The 19112-nt window shown below is 48.3% G+C and overlaps 1 protein-coding gene across 1 annotated transcript in view; it reads left to right on the top strand.

Moving 5' to 3' along the window:
• IQCA1 (IQ motif containing with AAA domain 1) overlaps nt 1–19112 on the top strand; it is a 171526-nt gene that overhangs the window by 120577 nt on the left and 31837 nt on the right. The window contains exons 13-14 of the mRNA XM_052637841.1: nt 8166–8273; nt 13003–13202. Of these exons, the coding sequence (XP_052493801.1) occupies nt 8166–8273; nt 13003–13202 (308 nt within the window). The remainder of the gene's footprint in view (nt 1–8165; nt 8274–13002; nt 13203–19112) is intronic.

The raw sequence follows: 19112 nt of genomic DNA, 5'->3' as shown, positions 1-19112 counted from the left end.
GAGTTCTGTCTGCTTTCTCCCTTCACATCATGTCTTTTATTGCTTCACTGAATTCCTGGTATTAGTAAAGAGCCTGGCAGATGGTAGAGTCTTAAAGAATTGTTGTTGTTCAGTTGCTAAGCCGTGTCTGACTCTTTGCGACCCCATGGACTGCAGCACTCCAGGCCTCCCTGTCCTCTACTATTTCCCTGAGTTTGCTCAAACTCATGTCCACTGAGTCAGTGATGCCATCCAACCATCTCATCCTCTGCTGCCCCCTTCTCCTCCTGCCCTCAATTGTTCCCAGCATCAGGGTCTTTTCCTAAGAGTCAGCTCTTCACATCAGGTGGCCAAACTATTGGAGTTTCAGCTCCAGCATAAATCTTTCCAATGAATATGAGGATTGATTTCCTTTAGGATGGACTGGTTTCATCTCCTTGCAGACTAAGGGCCTCTCAAGAGTCTTCTCCAGATCCACAATCCAAAAGCATCAGTTCTTCAGTGCTTGAAGAATTAATGGACATATTTCTCACCTTCTTACTGGTTTCTTACCCATCTTGGACTTTCTCAGTGATCTCTTTTGTCAGTTGCTGGGTAGCATCTTAAAGTTGCCTGTTCAGTTCAGTTCAGTCATTCAGTCATGTCCGACTCTTTGCGAACCCATGAATTGCAGAACCCCAGTCCTCCCTGTCCATCACCAACTCCCGGAGTTCACTCAAACTCACATCCATCGAGTCAGTGATGCCATCCAGCCATCTCATCCTCTGTCGTCCCCTTCTCCTCCTGCCCCCAATCCCTCCCAGCATCAGAGTCTTTTCCAGTGAGTCAACTCTTCACATGAGATGGCCAAAGTACCGGAGTTTCAGCTTTAGCATCGTTCCTTCCAAAGAACACCCAGGGCTGATCTTCTTTTGAATGGACTGGTTGGATCCCCTTGCAGTCCAAGGGATTCTCAAGAGTCTTCTCCAACACCACAGTTCAAAAGCATCAATTCTTTGGCAGCTTTCTTCACAGTCCAATTCTCACATCCATACATGCCACTGGAAAAACCATAGCCTTGACTAGATGGACTGGAATGGGTGAATTTAACTCGGATAACCATTGTATCTACTACTGTGGGCAGGAATCCCTTAGAAGAAATGGAGTAGCCATCATGGTCAACAAAAGAGTCCGAAATGCAGTACTTGGATGCAATCTCAAAAACGACAGAATGATCTCTATTTGTTTCCAAGGCAAACCATTCAATATCACAGTAATCCAAGTCTATGCCTCAACCAGTAATGCTGAAGAAGCTGAAGTTGAACAGTTCTATGAAGACCTACAAGACCTTTTAGAACTAACACCCCCCCCCCAAAAAAAAAAAAGTTGCCTGAGGTCAAAGCAAATAGAAATCGGCCTCTGAAGCGTCAAAGCAAATAGAAGCGGCCTCAAATGGAAATGACCCAGTCCAGCAAAACAGTCAAGCTGCCTCCAGTCTTGGCTCCCCCTTGCCTTTTCCATGTTTTTCTCATTTCTCCCAGTTAAGTTCTTATCTTGGAAAGGTGGCAGTGGATCCTCCCAGATCCCCACATAGAAACTAGACAAAGCAACTAGACGGCAAAAGCCCGCGGACAGCATTTACACAGAAACAAAATGAACCAAGTTTCCCCTCAGAGCCCAAAGTACAAGGCACTGGGGACAAAAAACGAGAAGAACCGCAAAGCAGCCAGCAAGCACTCCCTGGAGAGCAGAGCGGGACACGGTAGTAACTGCGGGTGGAGCCGGGAGGAGTTTGCCCACTGCACCAGCAGAGGCGCGGCAACGGACAGCCTCGGAAAGTCTGAGCACCTGCGAGCAGTCCAGCCGCTAGATGCTCTTGAAGTGGACCCTGCGAAGACAGGGCCTTATGCTGCAAGGAAGCTCTTGGGAGTAGAACTGAATTGGAACCAGCGAATAGGAACAATAGAGATGAAGAAGAAAAAAGATCCCGAATAAATTGGGGGAGGGGAACAGAGCCAGGACATCACAAGAAGCAAGCCACCATACTAATAACAGGTACAAAAACCACAGAAGACAAGGGCTCTCTGGGATTTAAAAAGCTACCCTGACCCCAGCTGTCTTCTCAGCATACAGGAATATTAGCTCATATATTTAAGCAATGAAAAGTTCAAGGTCAAAGCCCATGCAAAACTTCTATTAAAAAAAGGAAAAATAAGGAGCAAAGTAACGTCACAGAAAGAGATACTCATAGGGCAGACATACCTGGAACCTACCCTTTCAAACCAAGCAAATAAACATTAAGGAAATTACAGAAGGGATTGATAGAAGATATGTAAGAATACACAAAATGGAATTAGAAAAATGCAGAAATGAGTCGGAAAAATGGAGTATTTTAAGGGGAAAAATTGTTTTAGGAAAAAACTAAATTACAGTGAATACAAGAATGAATAAAGTCAACAAACCAAGCTTTAAGAGAAATGAAATGTGAAAGACAGAAACTTTGTAAATGAAACTAAATGAAAAGTGAGATTACAAGATTTACAAAGAAAGCAACAGATACTAAAGGTAGGCAAAGAAAATCCACACAGGCAGGCAAAGATAATCCACATCCCTGAAGAGGAAAACCAAAGCAAAGGAAGAGGACACATACTGAGAATTTTTATTCTGAAAAATTTCCCCAGACAGAAGTGCAAACCGTATAATGGATGATTAGACTTTGTATGTGGGACCATCACCTCCAATGGACCAACGCCAAGCCGTATTCTAATAAAAGTGCCAGACTTAGGGAAGGAGAAAAACCTCTGGGCATTACCCCTCTCCTTTTCTGGCTCAAAGCTGGACAAGCAGGGCAAGTGGTCTGTGCCTCGCCAATTCCCCATCCAGGCTGCAGTTGTTTGGGGGGCTTAGCATGTGTAATCCCACTCTCTTCTCAACACCACGCAAATCCCGAAACTCACTAGGGTCATAGCAGCTAGGGCTGAAGGAGACTGAGAGGAGAGGACATTCAGCTTCGTCATGTCTGGCCCCCCAAGTCTCAGCTCCCAGTGCTCCCCCTGCCACCGCCTGGCTCCTTGCGGTGCCCCTCCACATCTGCCCAGCTCTGAGCACTGGCCCTGTGCCTGAAAGCCAGCTCCTACCACAAGCTCGGGTATGCCAGAGAGAGCATGTTTCCTTACCCTTTATATCACTGTCATTTAGCATCACAGCTGCTAAGCTGCCGAGGTTATTCAAATTCAGTCCTTCTTACAGTGACTGACTTTATTTTCTTGGGCTCCAAAATCACCACAGATGGTGACTGCAGCCATGAGATTAAAAGACGCTTGCTCCTTGGAAGAAAAGTTATGACCAATCTAGACAGTATATTAAAAAGGAGAGACATTATTCTGCCAACAAAGGTCCGTCTAGTCAAGGCAATGGTTTTTCCCGTAGCCATGTATGGATATGAGAGTTGGACTCTAAAGAAAGCTGAGTGCCGAAGAATTGATGCTTTTGAACTGTGGTGTTGGAGAAGACTCTTGAGAGTCCCTTGGACTGCAAGGGAATCCAACCAGTCCATTCTAAAGGAGATCAGCCCTGGGTGTTCTTTGGAAGGAGTGATGCTAAAGCTGAAACTCCAATACTTGACCACCTGATGTGAAGAACTGACTCCTTGGAAAAGACCCTGATGCTGGGAAAGATTGATGGCAGGAGGAGAAGGGATTGACAGAGGATAGATGGTTGAATGGCATCACTGACTCAATGGACATGAGTTTGAGTAAACTCTGGGAGTTGGTGATGGACAGGGAGGCCTGGTGTGCTGCAGTCCATGGGGTCACAAAGAGTTGGACACGACTGACTGACTGAACTGAACTGAACTACGAGCCCCATCCCTACCCCAGCTGTCAAGGCCCCCAATTCCCAGGGGGGCATCCAAAGACTGGGGAGATATTCTGGTGCCCTCCAAGACCCCACGGCTCCCACGGGGGCCACTCCTGCCTGCCCAGGACCCTCTGTCATCCAGGGCTCTCTCCCCTCTCCTCATCCTCCAGGACACAGGGCTGATGCCCACTGACAGAGACCCACTGACCAGCTCTCCACTCGGGCTGGGAGTGTCTTCCCGCTTCCACCCTCTGAAGCTGCTGCTCTCTGGGATGCTGGTCCTTTCTGTGCCTCAGTTTCCGTGATTATGAGGATAAAAACAGCAAGTGCCTCACTCAGTTGCTGTGGGAGTTTAATGAGTGAGGAGATGGTGTACCCAAGGCCACGCTGGCTGTCTCTCTGTGTCGCTGGGGTCTCACCCAGCCTTGCACGGGCTCAGGGTTTGCCAACAAGAGGGCTTGAGACTTCCTGGTGCCTCTGTGTCCCTCTCTCTCTGTCCATGTCACAGAAGCAGGAGGCCCCGAGGTGGCCACCACTCGAGGGGAAAATACAGAGGGGACAAACACAGCAGATACTCCCCTAAATTATCCTTTTCATACTGTCCATGGGGTTGCCCAAGCAAGAATACTGGAGTGGGCTGCCATTTCCTTCTCAGTGAAGACTCTTGAGACTCCCTTCGACTTCAAGGAGATCCGGCCAGTCAGTCCTCAGGGAAATCAACCACTGGAAGGACTGATACTGAAGCTGAAGCTCCAGTCTTTGGCCACCTGATGCAAAGAGTTGACTCACTGGAAAAGATCCTGATGCTGGGAGAGATCGAAGGCAGGAGGAAAAGGGGGTGACAGAGGATGAGATGGTTGGATGGCATTACCGACTCAATAGACATGAGTTTGAGCAAACTCTGGGAGATGGTGAATGACAGGGAGGCCTGGTGTGCTGTATGTAGTCCATGGGGTTGCAAAGAGTCGGACACAACTGAAGTGACTTAGCATGGAGTAGAAAGGAAATGTTAGAAACTGATTCCACCTTGATTTCTTAATATTGTTTATTTCTCATCTTTTTGTTAAATATTTACTTATTTATTTGGATGTACCAGGTCTTGGCTGCAGTATGTGGGATCTAGTTCCCTGACCAGGGTTTGAACCTGGGCCCCCCACATTGGGAATGCAGAGTCTTAGCCCCTGGACCACCAAGGAAGCCCCTGATTCTCATTATTTCTTGTGTGCTTGTATGTTCCTATTCTCTGCATTTGTTTCCTCTTTCTGTGTTCATTCGCCGGGGCTGCTGGAACAGGTACCACAGTGGGGCAGAGGGGGCAGCTTAAACAACAGAAAATTCCTCTCCCAGCTCTGGAGGCCAGAAGTCCAAGGCCACGGTGTCGGCGGTGCTGGTTCGCTTTGGAAGCTCTGCGCTCTTCCGGCTCCCCATCTGTCCTGTCCCTGGGCCCCTGCTCCCTGGAGGCCCAGTGTCCTTGGGCTCACGTGGCCCTCGCCGGCCTCACCCTTGCATGCGCTGTCTGACCCTGGGGTTTGCTGTGAGTCACTGCGCCCCTTGGCTTCCGCTCTCTCTCCTGTCTCTGCCTTCATCCTCACGTGACCTCCTCCCTGTATGTGTGCGTGTCTGTCTCCAAACTTCCCCTTTTTATAAAGGACACCCCTATTGGATTAGGACTCACACTAAGAATCCACCAGGGCTTGAACCCACGTCACCTGCATTGGGAGGTGGATTCTTTATAATGAGTCGCCAGGGAAGCCCCACTGAGACACATTTTAAATGTTTCTTAGAGCCAAGGCTAAAGGGAGATTTTAGGCTTTCTATATCCTGTGTGTAGGGCTTTCACAGTGGCTGAGTGATAAAAAATGTGCCTGCCAATGCAGGAGACGTGCGTTCGATCCCCTGGAGAAGACGTGGGTTGAGAAGATCCCCTGGAGAAGGAAATGGCGACCCACTCCAATATGCTTGCCTGGAAAATCCCATAAACAGAGGAGCCTGATGGGCTACAGTCCAGGGGGTCGCAAAAGAGTGGGACACGACTTAGCAAGTAAACAACCACACCCTAAGAAGCTCAGCTTAGTTCGTTTCCTCTGCAGTGACCCTATTTCCAAACGAGGTCACACTCTGAGATACTGGGAGTCGGGGCTTCCACATGCGGATCTTAAGAGGACCTGTTCCTGTTTCTCTCCCTGCTGTTGTCCTCGGCTTCCTTGCCCTTTTTCGTGCTTTCTACCTCCAGTGCCTTTTCATCCACTATTTCCGTCTTCCCTCCCTCATGGAAGACCTCGTGTCTGCAAGGAATCCTGAAGTCGTTAAGTACTGAATGAGTCCATGGGAAAAGTTGATTACAGCTTCCGTCCTGGGAAATGGCAAAACATAGTAACACGCTTTCAGAATGAGTCTCATCACCTGGTGAAGGGTCCTACCCTGTCTTGGAACCAGCACCCACCTATTCAACTTCATTTGTCTAAATAAAATCTGCTGGGGGTCTACAAAACAGGGCACACCTGCGTATTAGCTTTGATTTACTTAAGCAGGAAAAGGGGGTCACTTTCACATCCCCCCTAATGCCATGTTTACAGCAAGAAGTGCTGGATTGAGCAGTGGCTGCAGGATGCCTTCCTGCTCCAGTGAAGGTGAAATTAACCACTCTTCTGTTTATTACCTGCTCATTTCAGAGCGTGGGGCTCAGAAGCCGCAAGGCGAGCTTTCATTATCACTCATGTCCTTCACCAAGACCACTGTCCTTGCCAAGGACTTTTTTCACGTGGAGGCTTTGAAAGACTGTCATTCACAACAAAACAGCCGTCATTATCTAGTCTTTAACTCTCATTTTCTTTGCACTTGAAAATGCTTTAAAGCCCTCAATATTTTCAGGACTTCATAGGCACATGAATGTATTAATGTCCTTTTAGTGTTTTCATACACACATAAAGGTATTTGTCGAACATATATAACATTGCACTCTGCAAGACCCCAAGGGTTATGAAAAGAAGGAAAATTAAGAAATTGTGTTCATTTATGAAATATTTTTTTTTCAGATTCAGGTACAAATCAAGAGAGAACCAAGTAAGCATGTAAAAGTCCATCCTCATGACAAATGGAGACAGCCAAACTAATTTTCCTGGTGACCTTATCTAAATTAGTTGGAAAATAACACTTCAGATTTATGACTAGTTACAATTAAGCTCTTTGAAGCCTTCTAATTAAACCTGTAAAGATTTATTTCGATATTATTCCTTTGGTAATCCTTTAAAAATGATAAAAATGTTAATGAATATCACCCTCAAAAGGAGATATTTCTGTTTATCCTAAATTAGACTCAGATCCTTCCTTTCAAATGATTGCATTTTGGGTTCAGATTTACACACCTCCAATACAAATTTCACATCCATTTTAAATAAGTTATTTTTAAAGTTTGTGCAAATGTTAGACATAATCTTGGAATAGAAATTAAACCAAACCTGTTGTGTTTTAATTTACTTTATATGTCCTTCATTATAGCACTTGCTCTTCACGTACGTAACATTCAAAGGTTATTTTTTAAAATACTAGGAGGTTAGTCATGTGTGTGTTAGTCGCTCAGTCGTGCCCGACTCTTTGTGACCCCATGGACTGCGATCCACCAGGTTTCTCTGTCCATGAGACTTTCCAGGCAAGGATACTGGAGTGGGTTGCCATTTCCTTCTCCAGGGGATCTTCCCAACCCAGGGATCGAACCCGGGTCTTCTGTACTGCAGGCAAATTCTTTACCAACTGAGCTACAAGGGAAGCCATAATTCCCAGTTATTGTAGTGAGTATAGAAATGTTTCTGTGGCTGAAAGTTTTTTTCAAGCCTTTATCTAAAAAGTTCTTAATGATGACTCTTCCATAATACAATTATATTTGCTCAGAAATATTAAATTTGTATTCTCTGTTCATTTCTGTTGTTGTTGTTCAGTTGCCAAGTCATGTCCAACTCTTTGTGACCCAACGGACTGTAGCATGCCAGGCTCCTCTGTCCTCCACTATCTCCCAGAGTTTCCTCAAGTTCATGTCCATTGAGTCAGTGATGCCATACAACCATTTCATCCTCTGCTGCCCCCGTATCCTTTTGCCTTTGAATTTTCCCAGCATCAGGGTCTTTTCCAGTGAGTTGGCTCTTCACATCAGGTGGCCAAAGTATTGGAGCTTCAGCATCAGTCCTTCCAGTAAATATTCAGGGTTGATTTCATTTAGGATGGACTGGTTGGATCTCCTTGCAGTCCAAGGAACTCTCAAGAGTCTTCACTTGTTAATTCTGCAAACGACTAAACTATGCGGCTCAGACCGGCGTAGTTTCCAGTTCATTCAGCCTCTGTTTCTTTTCTCCCAGGTGAGTACAGCTACCTGGGGACGAGCCTTCGCCAGGTGTCCATAGAACCCATGCCTTCCCTCCTGGATGTCCGACAGCTCATCACCCTGTACGGGATCCTGCCACTAGGTAAGGGCTCCTCCTGCCCCGCTGTGCCTGTGATAGAAGTGGGGCTGTCTGCTCGTGTCTTCCTGGTTGTCGTCAGTAGGCACTGCAGCTTAACCCTTCCTACCGAGAACTGTAATTAAGGGTCGTTCCGCTGGATTGGGGCATCCTGGAGCACCCGGGAGGGCACTGCCTGGGAAGCACAGCTGCAGCACGTTAGAGTGTCTTCTTAGCATTCCTTTCTTGTTATTGGAGTATAGTGGCTTTTCAGTGTTGCGTTTCTACTGCACAGCAAAGTGAATCGGCCATACATATACATACATCCCCTCCCCTTGTGGATTCCTTCCCATGCAGGTCACCACAGTCCCTTAAGTAGAGTTCCCTGTACCATAGGCTATACAGAATGTTGTCATGAGTTATCTATTTCACACATGGTACCAACAGTGTATATATGAGTCCCAGTCTCCCCCCTCTTTCCCCCTTAATATCCATACATATGCTCTCCACATCTGTGTCTCTATTTCTGCTTTGCAAATAAGATCATCTATACCATTTTTCTAGATTCCACATATATGAGTTAAAAGTGAAAGTGAAGTCGCTCAGTCGTGTCCGACTCTTTGCAACCCCATGGACTGTAGCCTACCAGGCTCCTCCGTCCATGGGATTCTCCAAGCAAGAGTACTGGAGTGGTTTACCATTCCCTTCTCCAGGGAATCTTCCCAACTCAGGGATCAAACCCGCTCTCCTGCATTGCAGATAGATACTTTACCGTCTGAGCCACCAGGGAAGCTATGAGTTAATATACAATATTTATTTTTCCCCTTCTGACTTACTTCACCCTGTGTAACACTCTCCGGGACCATCCACGTCTCTGCACGTGGCCCAGCTGCGCTCCTTTTATGGCTGAGTAGTATTCCACTGTGTGTCTTCCACATCTTCTTTACCCAGTCCTCTGCCGATGGATATTTAAGTTGCTTTCACATCCTGGCCGCTTAACCTTCTGGGCTGAAATCCCTGATGGCCAAACTCTGGAGAAATGATAGACAAAGCAAGCCCCTGCCATTCAAAGTAAGCTCAGCCTGAGGTTAAGCTTGCCTTTTACGCACAGGCTCTGTTACCAGGTCCTTAGTAGAGCCAGCCCTTCAGTGGAGCTATATTTCATAGATGGAAAGAATCAAGACTCTGCCAGCTTCCACTGAGGTTCAGTCACAATTGTTCAAACAGACCAGAGTCTGCAGGAAAGTCTGAGCTTACCATAAGAAGTGCCTGCTGCTCTCCTTCGCTTTTGTGTGTGTTCTCATGACTTTGGTCTGTGTGTGACCTGAGTCACTGGGGCAGGGGTAGGAACCCCAACCAGGCCATACTCTGATGACCGTCCTGAACTAAAAGTCGCGTTTTGTTCGTTTAATTTGCTTTAAAGTGAGATGGGAATAGTTTGGACACTTCTTATCTTATTCCACTTTTTTTTTTTTTTTTGCTGCATCACATGGCATGTGGGATCTTCGTTCCCCCACCAGGGATGAAACCCCGGCCCCCTGCAGTGGAAACGAGGAGACAGCCCCTAGACCGCCAGGGAAGTCCCTCCACTTTGACTTAAATGTGAACTTAAAGTTCAGGACTTGCCTGCTGATCCAGGGAGAATCTGCCTGCCAACATGGGGGACACAGGTTCCATCCCTGATCCGGGAAGATTGGAGGCACTAGGCCCATGCACCACGGCTATCGAGCCTGAGCTCCAGAGCCTTGGAGCCACAACTCCTGAGCTCACGTGCAGCAAAAGCCTTCAGGCCCTGGGACCTGTGCCCCGCAGCAGGAGAAGCCGCTGCCACAGGAAGCCCTCACACCACCACGAGAGAGGAGGCCCAGCTCACCGCCACTTGAGAAAGCCGCTCGCGCAGCGGTGAAGCCAAAAATAAATCAGTGAATAACTTTAAAAAGAACCTAAACCTATTGGCAAGAAACAGCGCATTCTTCTCTCAACTTCACGTCAGTAGTACGCGGAATTAGGGGTCAACATGGTGCAGTGCAAGTTGCTCTGTCGTGTCCGAGTCTTTGCGACCCCATGGACTGTGACCTACCAGGCTCCTCTGTCCATGGGATTTTCCAGGCAAGAGTCCTGGACTGGATTGCCATTTCCTTCTCCAAAGAAAGTGAAAGTCGCTCAGTCATGTCCGACTCTTTGCGACCCCATGGACAATACAGTTCATGGAATTCTCCAGGCCAGAATACTGGAGTGGGGAGCCTTTCCCTTCTCCAGGGGATCTTCCTGACCCAGGGATTGAACCCAGGTCTCCCGCATTGCAGACAGACCCTTTACCAGCTGAGCCATAAGGGTAGCCCAGGGGTCAACATAAATAAGACGCATGTATAACATAAACAAATACATAATCCTTGGGGATCTGCATAATTTGGGGGTCAATAAAATCAATATATAACGCTTACAGGATCCACGTAAATAAACAGATGTGCCCTAAACCCCGATCACAGCGTGATGGAAGGCAGTAGAGAGCCAAGAAAACCAAGCGGTGACAAGCTTTTCAGGGAATGCCTCCCCAGTGAGGCTGTGGTCGATTTGCATCATCAACAGGTGAGGGCCATCCTCTCCAGGGTGCCTTGAGGGTCCCAGGAAGAAGTGTGCCCAGGACACATCCTGCCCGGACCCTCCTTTTGTCACTGAGAAACCTGGAGTCCTTGTAGGGGTCTGCCTGACCCAAGCCACAGACCCGGCAGGGCCTTTGTTACCGTGACCTGTTGGCGGGTTTGCAACCTACCAGCAAGTCAGACAGAGAAACTCGCTCCTGTGGCAGATTGCGAGGGCTCCGTCTAAATAACCATACTTCTGTAATAGCATCCGGTCACAAAAGGGAGTGTGTGTGTCGGCCTGACTGTTCAGGGCGCCACTGCCAGGGTGAGAGGTCCTTTGTCTGGACGGCCTCTCTCTGCCATCATGGAATTGGGTCTGTTTCACCGTAACACGGTATCGTCGCCCTCACCAACCGCGGATGAAGCGTACCTGGGTTATTTCACTTTAGAGAGAACGTGCTCGAAACTACTTTCCAGGCTTTTGTGTAACCATATAGATGGGGAAACAGTGGAAACAGTCTCAGACTTTATTTTGGGGGGCTCCAAAATCACTGCAGATGGTGACTGCAGCTGTGAAATGAAAAGACGCTTACTCCTTGGAAGAAAAGTTATGACCAACCTAGATAGCATATTCAAAAGCAGAGACATTACTTTGCCAACAAAGGTCTGTTTAGTCAAGGCGATGGTTTTTCCAGTGGTCATGTATGGATGTGAGAGTTGGACTGTAAAGAAAGCTGAGTGCCAAAGAATTGATGCTTTTGAACTACAATGTTGGGGAAGACTCTTGAGAGTCCCTTGGACTGCAAGGGGATCCAACCAGTCCATTCTGAAGGAGATCAGCCCTGGGTGTCCTTTGGAAGGACTGATGCTAAAGCTGAAACTCCAGTACTTTGGCCACCTCATGCGAAGAGTTGACTCATTGGAAAAGACTCTGATGCTGGGAGGGATTGGGGGCAGGAGGAGAAGGGGACGACCGAGGATGAGATGGCTGGATGGCATCACGGACTCGATGGACATGAGTTTGAGTGAACTCCAGGAGTTGGTGATGGACAGGGAGGCCTGACGTGCTGCGATTCATGGGGTTGCAAAAAGTCGGACATGACTGAGCGACTGAACTGAACTGAACTGAACTGAATTGAAGCCTTCTTTCTGATGACTCAGATCGATTCCCTGTGTCTTGTCGATCACACACGAAGAAAGAGAAGCACAGCCGTTCTCAGAATGTTGATATATTTCCGGATGACCCAGAAGAGCCCAGCAGTGGACCCAAAGCAGACGAGTGTGACAGCGGAGGCTCTGGCCGCAGTGCTCTGTAGAATTTCATTCCACCCACTAACCAGTCAGTGCCAACGTGTGCTCTGATCGTGTTCAGAATGGTGGGAGAGATCAAACCCGAGTCCCAGTCTGGACTCAAAGGAGATGGACGGCGTGGTGGAGAGCAAAAGCCAGAGGCCTCCGAGTGACCCGATGAGTCGCATCGTTTCATTATCAAGGGTCGTGTTCACTCTGCCCCAGCGACAGGCCAGACCCCAGGGCAGGAGAAACCAACACAGACTCACTGCACAACGCAGGGAGCCCTGCTCAGGATTCTGTCCCCACCTACAGGAGAAGAGAACTTGAGAACGAATAGCTGCTCACGCATGCGTGTAACGGAACCTGGAGCCAACCCAACGTTGTTAATCGACTGTACCACAATGTAAAATAAAAAGTTTTCAAAGCCCAGGCTACCGCCATCTGGACCTCCGTTTTTCCCTCTTTCCCCCTGTATCCTCCTGTCCGCATCACATTCATCCTCCCAAGGCTTCAAAGGGCGCAGTGCTGTTGCTGACAAAGACTCCCCTGCCCCCTCCCCACAGAATGCCAGAGCTGAGTTATCACAGGAATGCTCTTTAAAATTACAAGTTTAGGGAGAATGCTGGGGTGAGGGTGAGAGAGAAGTGATGTATTGGACACCCAGGGAGACCCGACAGTTCCACCTTGACGTACAAATCAAAGGTGTCACCGAGCCGGCTGAGACAGGAGGCGCGCCCCTGGTGAGAATGCTTTCAACACATCCATCACTGTTGTCGAGACTGGGGTCACGCTGTGCAGTCACGGCCTTGCAGGGTCCTGACCTAAGAACCACTTGTGTTTGGCAGGATCTTAGAGCCTCTGCTTCTGCCTTTTTTTAGGCTCTGCAGCCGTGCACGAGAAAGCCCCTTTGGTGAAGTCCCTGCTGTTGGCCGGACCATCTGGGGTGGGGAAGAAGATGCTGGTCCATGCCATCTGTACCGAAACAGGAGCCAACCTCTTCAACCTGTCTGCTGCCAACATCACCGGGAAATACCCAGGCAAGAGTGGCCTCCAGATGATGCTGCATGTGGTCTTCAAGGTATTCGTCACGTTTCCCAGTCTCTGGTTCTCCTCCTCCTCTCATATCACATTTTCAAGCGCTGCAAGGTGAGATGGTTCGATGGCGTCACCACCTCAATGAACATGAGTTTGTCCACCATCTCCCAAAGATGGTGGAGGTCTGGAAAGCCTGGCAGGCTCCAGTTCATGGGGTTGCAAAGAGCTGGACGTGACTTAGCGACCGAATGATAACAATTTCCTGAAGTCCCCTAGCACAGACCCTTTCCTTAACTGACATGCACGTCCCTCTTAAACATCCTCTTTGCATCCTTCGGTAAATTGCTTTATTATTGCATCTTGCTGAGCATCCAGCAGCCAGACACAGCTTCTCTCTTGGTAAGCGCCCTCCTGTGCCGTTCAGATCAGCCTCCTCTGTCATGGAAACACTCACATCTTCCCTCCTGCAGTGCTCACGTCTCCTTAGAAATTAAATCTTTTTTCAGCCCACCTCCCTCCAATAATGGCATCAGACATTTGCATTTGGGGGTGTTCTTTCTCACATGGCTTGTGAATTGCAATCAGCTCCTCATTTCCAATATAAGGAGGAACCCACAGCAATCTAAGCTGACCAGAGTAGTGTAGATATTCAGTTACATAGCATCACAGATTCAATTGACATGAATCTCAGCACACTCCAGGAGATAATGAAGGACAGGGAAGCCTGGTGTGCTGCAGTCCATGGGGTGGAAAGAGTCAGACAGGACTTAGTGACTTAACAACAGCCCAGGGTCAGGTAGCAGGGTCCTGAAAGATGCTAGCTACCCTGCCTTGGGATCTTAGACAAACTCTTCACCTCCCCAGGGCTCTGTTTCATCATCACCAAAATAAAGGAGTCAAATCAAACGATACTGTCAGCCCTAAAAGCTGTGATTCCGTGACGTAATTTCGATGGATAAACTGTTGTTCTTGTTCAGTTGCTAAATTGTGTCCAACTCTTCTGCGAGCCCATGGACTGTAGCCTGCCAGGCTCCTCTGTCCACAGGTTTTCCCAGGCAAGAATACGGGAGTGGGTTGCCATTTCCCTCTCCATGGAATCTTCCTGACCCAGGGATAGAATTCACCTCTGTCTTGCATTGAACAGGCAAGTTCTTTACCATTGAGCCACCTGGGAAGCTAGGATATATAGATATATATTAATAGATAGAGGCAAAATATACATATATATACACACAGAAGGGTGGCCAAGTCTTAGAGGATTCTGACACTGAATGTTTGTATATTTATTTAATGTTTATTTTTATTTACATATTTTATGTGGCTATTTGGGTCTTAGTAGCAGCACGTGGATCTTTAGTGTGGCATTTGAACTCTTAGTTATGGCGTGTGGGATCTAGTTCCCCCACCAGGGGCTGAATCCAGGCCCCCTGCATTGGGAATGCAGTGTCTTAGCCACTGGACCACCGGGGAAGCCCCCACATTTTTATATCCAATATTAAAACTGGACAGGACTTCATTTTCATTTGGTTGAGTACTTCAAGGTTGTCCTTAGGCTGTTCAGTTCATGTTTGGTCGCTAGAATGCCAGGTAAGCAGCTTTGACTCCATCAAGACATACCCGTAATAAGTATCAGCCAGTACATGGAGCGAGGTGTTAGCTCCGCGTCTGCTTTTAAGGGAGATGGTTCCACGTGAGCAGCTGCTCAGACAGGAGCAGTCCCTTTTCCGCCTTCTCCTAACAGACAAAAAGGAGGAAGGGATGGCAGCGGGATTTCTGCTCCCAGCCACGTGGACCCCACACTGAGCGAGTCAGGACATCCTGGGGTTTGCTTCTGTTTGACTGCTTTTTTTCTCAACTGTGGGTCACATGCTTATTTTTCCTCGTATTGTATCACTCTGTTGTATCATGGTCACGCTCTTTGCGACCTTGTCTGGCTCTTTGCGACCCCGTAGATTGTAGCCCACCAGGCTTTTCTGTCCGTGGGATTTTTCAGGCACGAATACTGGAGTGGGTTGCCATTTCCTCCAGGGAATCTTCCCGACCCAGGGATCAAACCCACATCTCCTGTGTCTCTTGCACTGCAGGTGAATTCTTTACCCATTGAGCCATGAGGGAGGCCTGTTTCATCATATGATTAATAAGTTTTTATTGTAGATTAGACATTGTGGATAATATGTTGTTGACATCCTGAAGCCTGCTAGGCTTAGTTCTAACAGGCAGTTAAATTACTGGCTGTTCAGCTTGAACTTGCAGAAGTTTTGTTTTCCATTTCATTAGTGAGGGTCTATTTTGATTTTGCTCTTAGTCCTGAAAGCTTGTCTTTACTTTGAGGTTTCAGTGGGAATCTTGAGCTGTTTACCAAGTTCTTTTAACTTGGCAGAAGCTAAGGTATGTGCTCAGTTGTTTTACTCTTCCAGCTGTGGCTTTCCACTGAGCTTCTTGGAATCTTCCCCCATGCATGCATACTTGCAAGGTTAACCAAGAACTTGGAGGTGAGCTGGAATTTGAAGCCCAGCAGCTTCGCTTGTGGCCTCTGTGTATTTAACCACCAAGCTCAAAGCACCGAGTTCTTCAGAGGAAAGGTAAAACTCATCCTCTTGCCCAGAAGAACGCCCCAGGGAACTCATTCTAAATGCCGGATTTTGTTGACGTTGTCAAGTAACCAACAGAAGCACATAAGTGTAAAAACAGGCATTTCATGAGCATCTGGGCATCCCAGACCTTACCCCTCTCTGTGTTAGCTTAGTCACTCTTCACAGTAATCTTAGGAGGTGGGCAGTATCGCTATACCCATTTTGCTTACTTAAGAAACTGAGGCACATGGCATCTAAGTAGTTTCCCAGGGCTGCAATGCCATGGCATGAGCCTGACCAGTCTGGGTGCTGAGGCTCCAGGCCCAACACCCACGTTATTCAGCTTCTGAATTGAGCCTCTCTTCTCCACCCACCAAAGGGCTCTGTCGTTCAGACTCTAGGACAAAGCCAAGGGCATGGTTGTGTTATTTGCTCCTGCTGCTGAGAAGTTTGTCTTGATATCAGACAAGCTGTCTTGGCATTAATTTGAATCATTGCAAATGGGCATTCCGTGGAGCACAAAATGCTGGACGTCAGGTCATCAAGATGTGGATACAGCCTGTGTACTCTGCGTCGAAGGGCCTGACACACACCTCATTACACTTCACCTTTACTGTGTATGTAAGTGATTAATGGAGGGCCCAGAGGTCTCGGGAGTGGAAGTCATTCAATTAAAACTCACGTGCGCTGAGCCACAGTGCCCTGGCAGGACTGCAGAGCAGCTATCTGCATTGCAAAGAGGTACTTGCTTTTAATTAATCGGAGAAATGCGGAGAGCTCCACACGTGGGCCTGTTACATGGGCCTGCGGGCAGCAAAATTCAGATCTGAGGCATTTGCTCGAGTAGGTGAAATAACAGAAGGGCCTGGTTACTCATAACGTCTTCTCGTAAAGAATTCCTATGGCTGAGCTCCTCTCTGCAGCGCTAAGAACGCAACTCTTAGAAAACTTCGCTTCTGCCTGGAGGCGTTTACCTCTCCCACAAAACCCTGTGCATGTGGAAACATGTGCTGGTGAGATGAGTGTCTGGTTTGTTTTCCAAGCACAAATTCAAATTTTCTACAAAAAAATAGAAGATAATTTGACAAAACATTCTATTCTGCTCTCATTATTATGGGAGGGTTCCTTTAGTCTACACACAATAAATCCAGTGCGTTCCTTCCACAAATGTGTGTACAGTACAGGTAAACAGTTGTCACTTAAAATTCTCTCTTCCAGTAAGGCTAGACGGGGGAAGGAATATACATCTGTGCGGTGGTGGTGGTTTAGTAGCTAAGTCATGTCCGACTCTTGCAACCCCCTGGACCACAACCTGCTAGGCTCCTCTGTCCATGGGATTCTCCAGGCAAGAATGCTGGCGTGGGTTGCCATTTCCTTTTCCAATACATCTGTTTAGTTAGAACATACTAGAAATGCATCTAACAGTTAAGAACTGTGGGATAAATGATTTTTTTTGTTTATTTTTTTTGGCTGCACGGGGTCTTCATTGCTGAGTGCAGGCTTTCTCCAGTTGCAGCAAGTGGGGGCTGTTCTCTAGGTGCGGTACCCTGGCTTCTCATTAAAGCGGCTTCTCTTTTTGTGAAGCATCGGCTCCAGAGCACGGGCTTCAGTAGCTGCAGCCCATGGGGATAAGTGATTCACATTTAATAGATATTTTTTGGACAAAAGCTATCAAGGCGGGGTGCCAGCCTCCTCTGGTGTTTTGTGATGGTTGATCAGAGGATGAAGGTGTGAGGAGGACTCGAGTTGTCTGGCCAGGAGTCCAGCGCATGCCAAGGAGTTTTCTATTCACTTTCCCTTTTGATTGCCCCAACTCCTGGTGAGGCAAGAATTAATGTGCCCATTTTACAGACCAGAAGACTGAGGCTCAGAGTGCTTAATTTGACCAAAAGTACAAGAAAACTAAGGCTTCTCTTAGTTGGCGCTAAGGTGGTGCTAGTGGTCAAGAACCTGCCTGCCAATGGAGGAGACATAGGAGATGCAGGTTCAATCCCTGGGTCGGGAAGATCCCCTGGAGAAGGGCATGGCAACCCACTCCAGTATTCTTGCCTGGAGAATCCTCATGGACAGAGAAGCCTGGTGGGCTACAGCCCACGAGGTCTCAAAGAGTCAGACATGACTGAAGCGACTTATCAGGCACGCATAAGAGAACTAAGGGGCTGGCATCTGGATTTAAGCCTAGGTGTGACTCAGAAGCCGTCACCTAGTCCCCAGCTGGGCTCTGGGGGAGTGAAGCCTGGGTAGTCCCCGGCCCTGTGAGATCCGTGCCCTCAAACCACCGCAAAGGCTATTCTTGGGCTAGAGTATCAGCTGGGGACATTTCAGCGTGAGAAGGTGAAGAAACTAGAGACTTTAGCATCCTGTTGGCAGGTCCCGCTGTCCCCACGCCTTCTGGATTCCCCCTTGCCTGACCCTTCAGACCGCCCGGGAGAAAGCCAAGGAGAGGCCAGGGCACCCCGGAGGACAGGCCAGAGCAGAGCATCTCTCTCCTGAGGTCTGGGAGGGACAGGCCCCTTCCTTGGGGCCCTTGCTTCCTCCCCTTCCTCCTCTGTTAGAGACCTCACCCCCGAGGGCTGGACTCAGAGGGAGGCTTCAGAGAGCAGGTCTAAGGCGGACAGCCGGCCAGGGTCAAGGCCACCCGGCCTGCACTGGCCTGTGAATCTGGACCCAAGGGAGCTGAGATGCTGCTCGAGCCTGAGCTCCTCCCACCTGGGCTCCTTGCTGGGCTCCCAGCCAACAGCCCGTGGCAGCCGGCCAAGGGATCTCACCCAGATGTGCTGGTGTAAACAGCTGGCCCAGCAGGCAGGGGAAGGGGAGCCCCACCAGTTACGTCTCTGTAGCTCACAGAGACCTCTACTCCTGGTTAATAACCCAAAGACATCGTGGGTATTCGTGGATGATTTTTTAAAATAAAACAGATGTATAATAAACAGAACAAGTATGTTAGCCCTGCCTTTACAAGGTGAAATTCAGTAAGGACAGAGCAAAGACCTACACCTGACCCCCCACCCCGAAACAGAGCTGCTCAAATGGGGGTGGCGGGGATTCAGTGAGGGAGGAGAGGAGAGGAAAAGAGAAAAAGAGGAGATAGCTGCTCTGATGGAGCATCAGGTATGGAAATAGAGGCACCGGAGTGGGAGGAGGGGACCGAGTGCCTGTGAGCCTTGAGCAGCTGCTGTCAGGAAGCAGGGCCCTCCTGTGGGGCCACAGAGAGGGCTTCAGGTTGAGCAAAGGCATCAAGGAGATCCAGCCAGTCCATCCCCAAGGAAATCAGTCCTGAATATTCAGTGGAAGGACTGATGCTGAAGCTGAAGCTCCAATACTTTGGCCACCTGATGTGAAGAGCTGACTCATTAGAAAAGACCCTGATGCTGGGAAAG

This window comes from Budorcas taxicolor, chromosome 3, assembly GCF_023091745.1.
Source record: "Budorcas taxicolor isolate Tak-1 chromosome 3, Takin1.1, whole genome shotgun sequence".
NCBI lineage: Eukaryota > Metazoa > Chordata > Mammalia > Artiodactyla > Bovidae > Budorcas > Budorcas taxicolor.
Note: the sequence above shows the minus strand (reverse complement) of the source record. Positions and strands in the feature narration are given on the sequence as shown.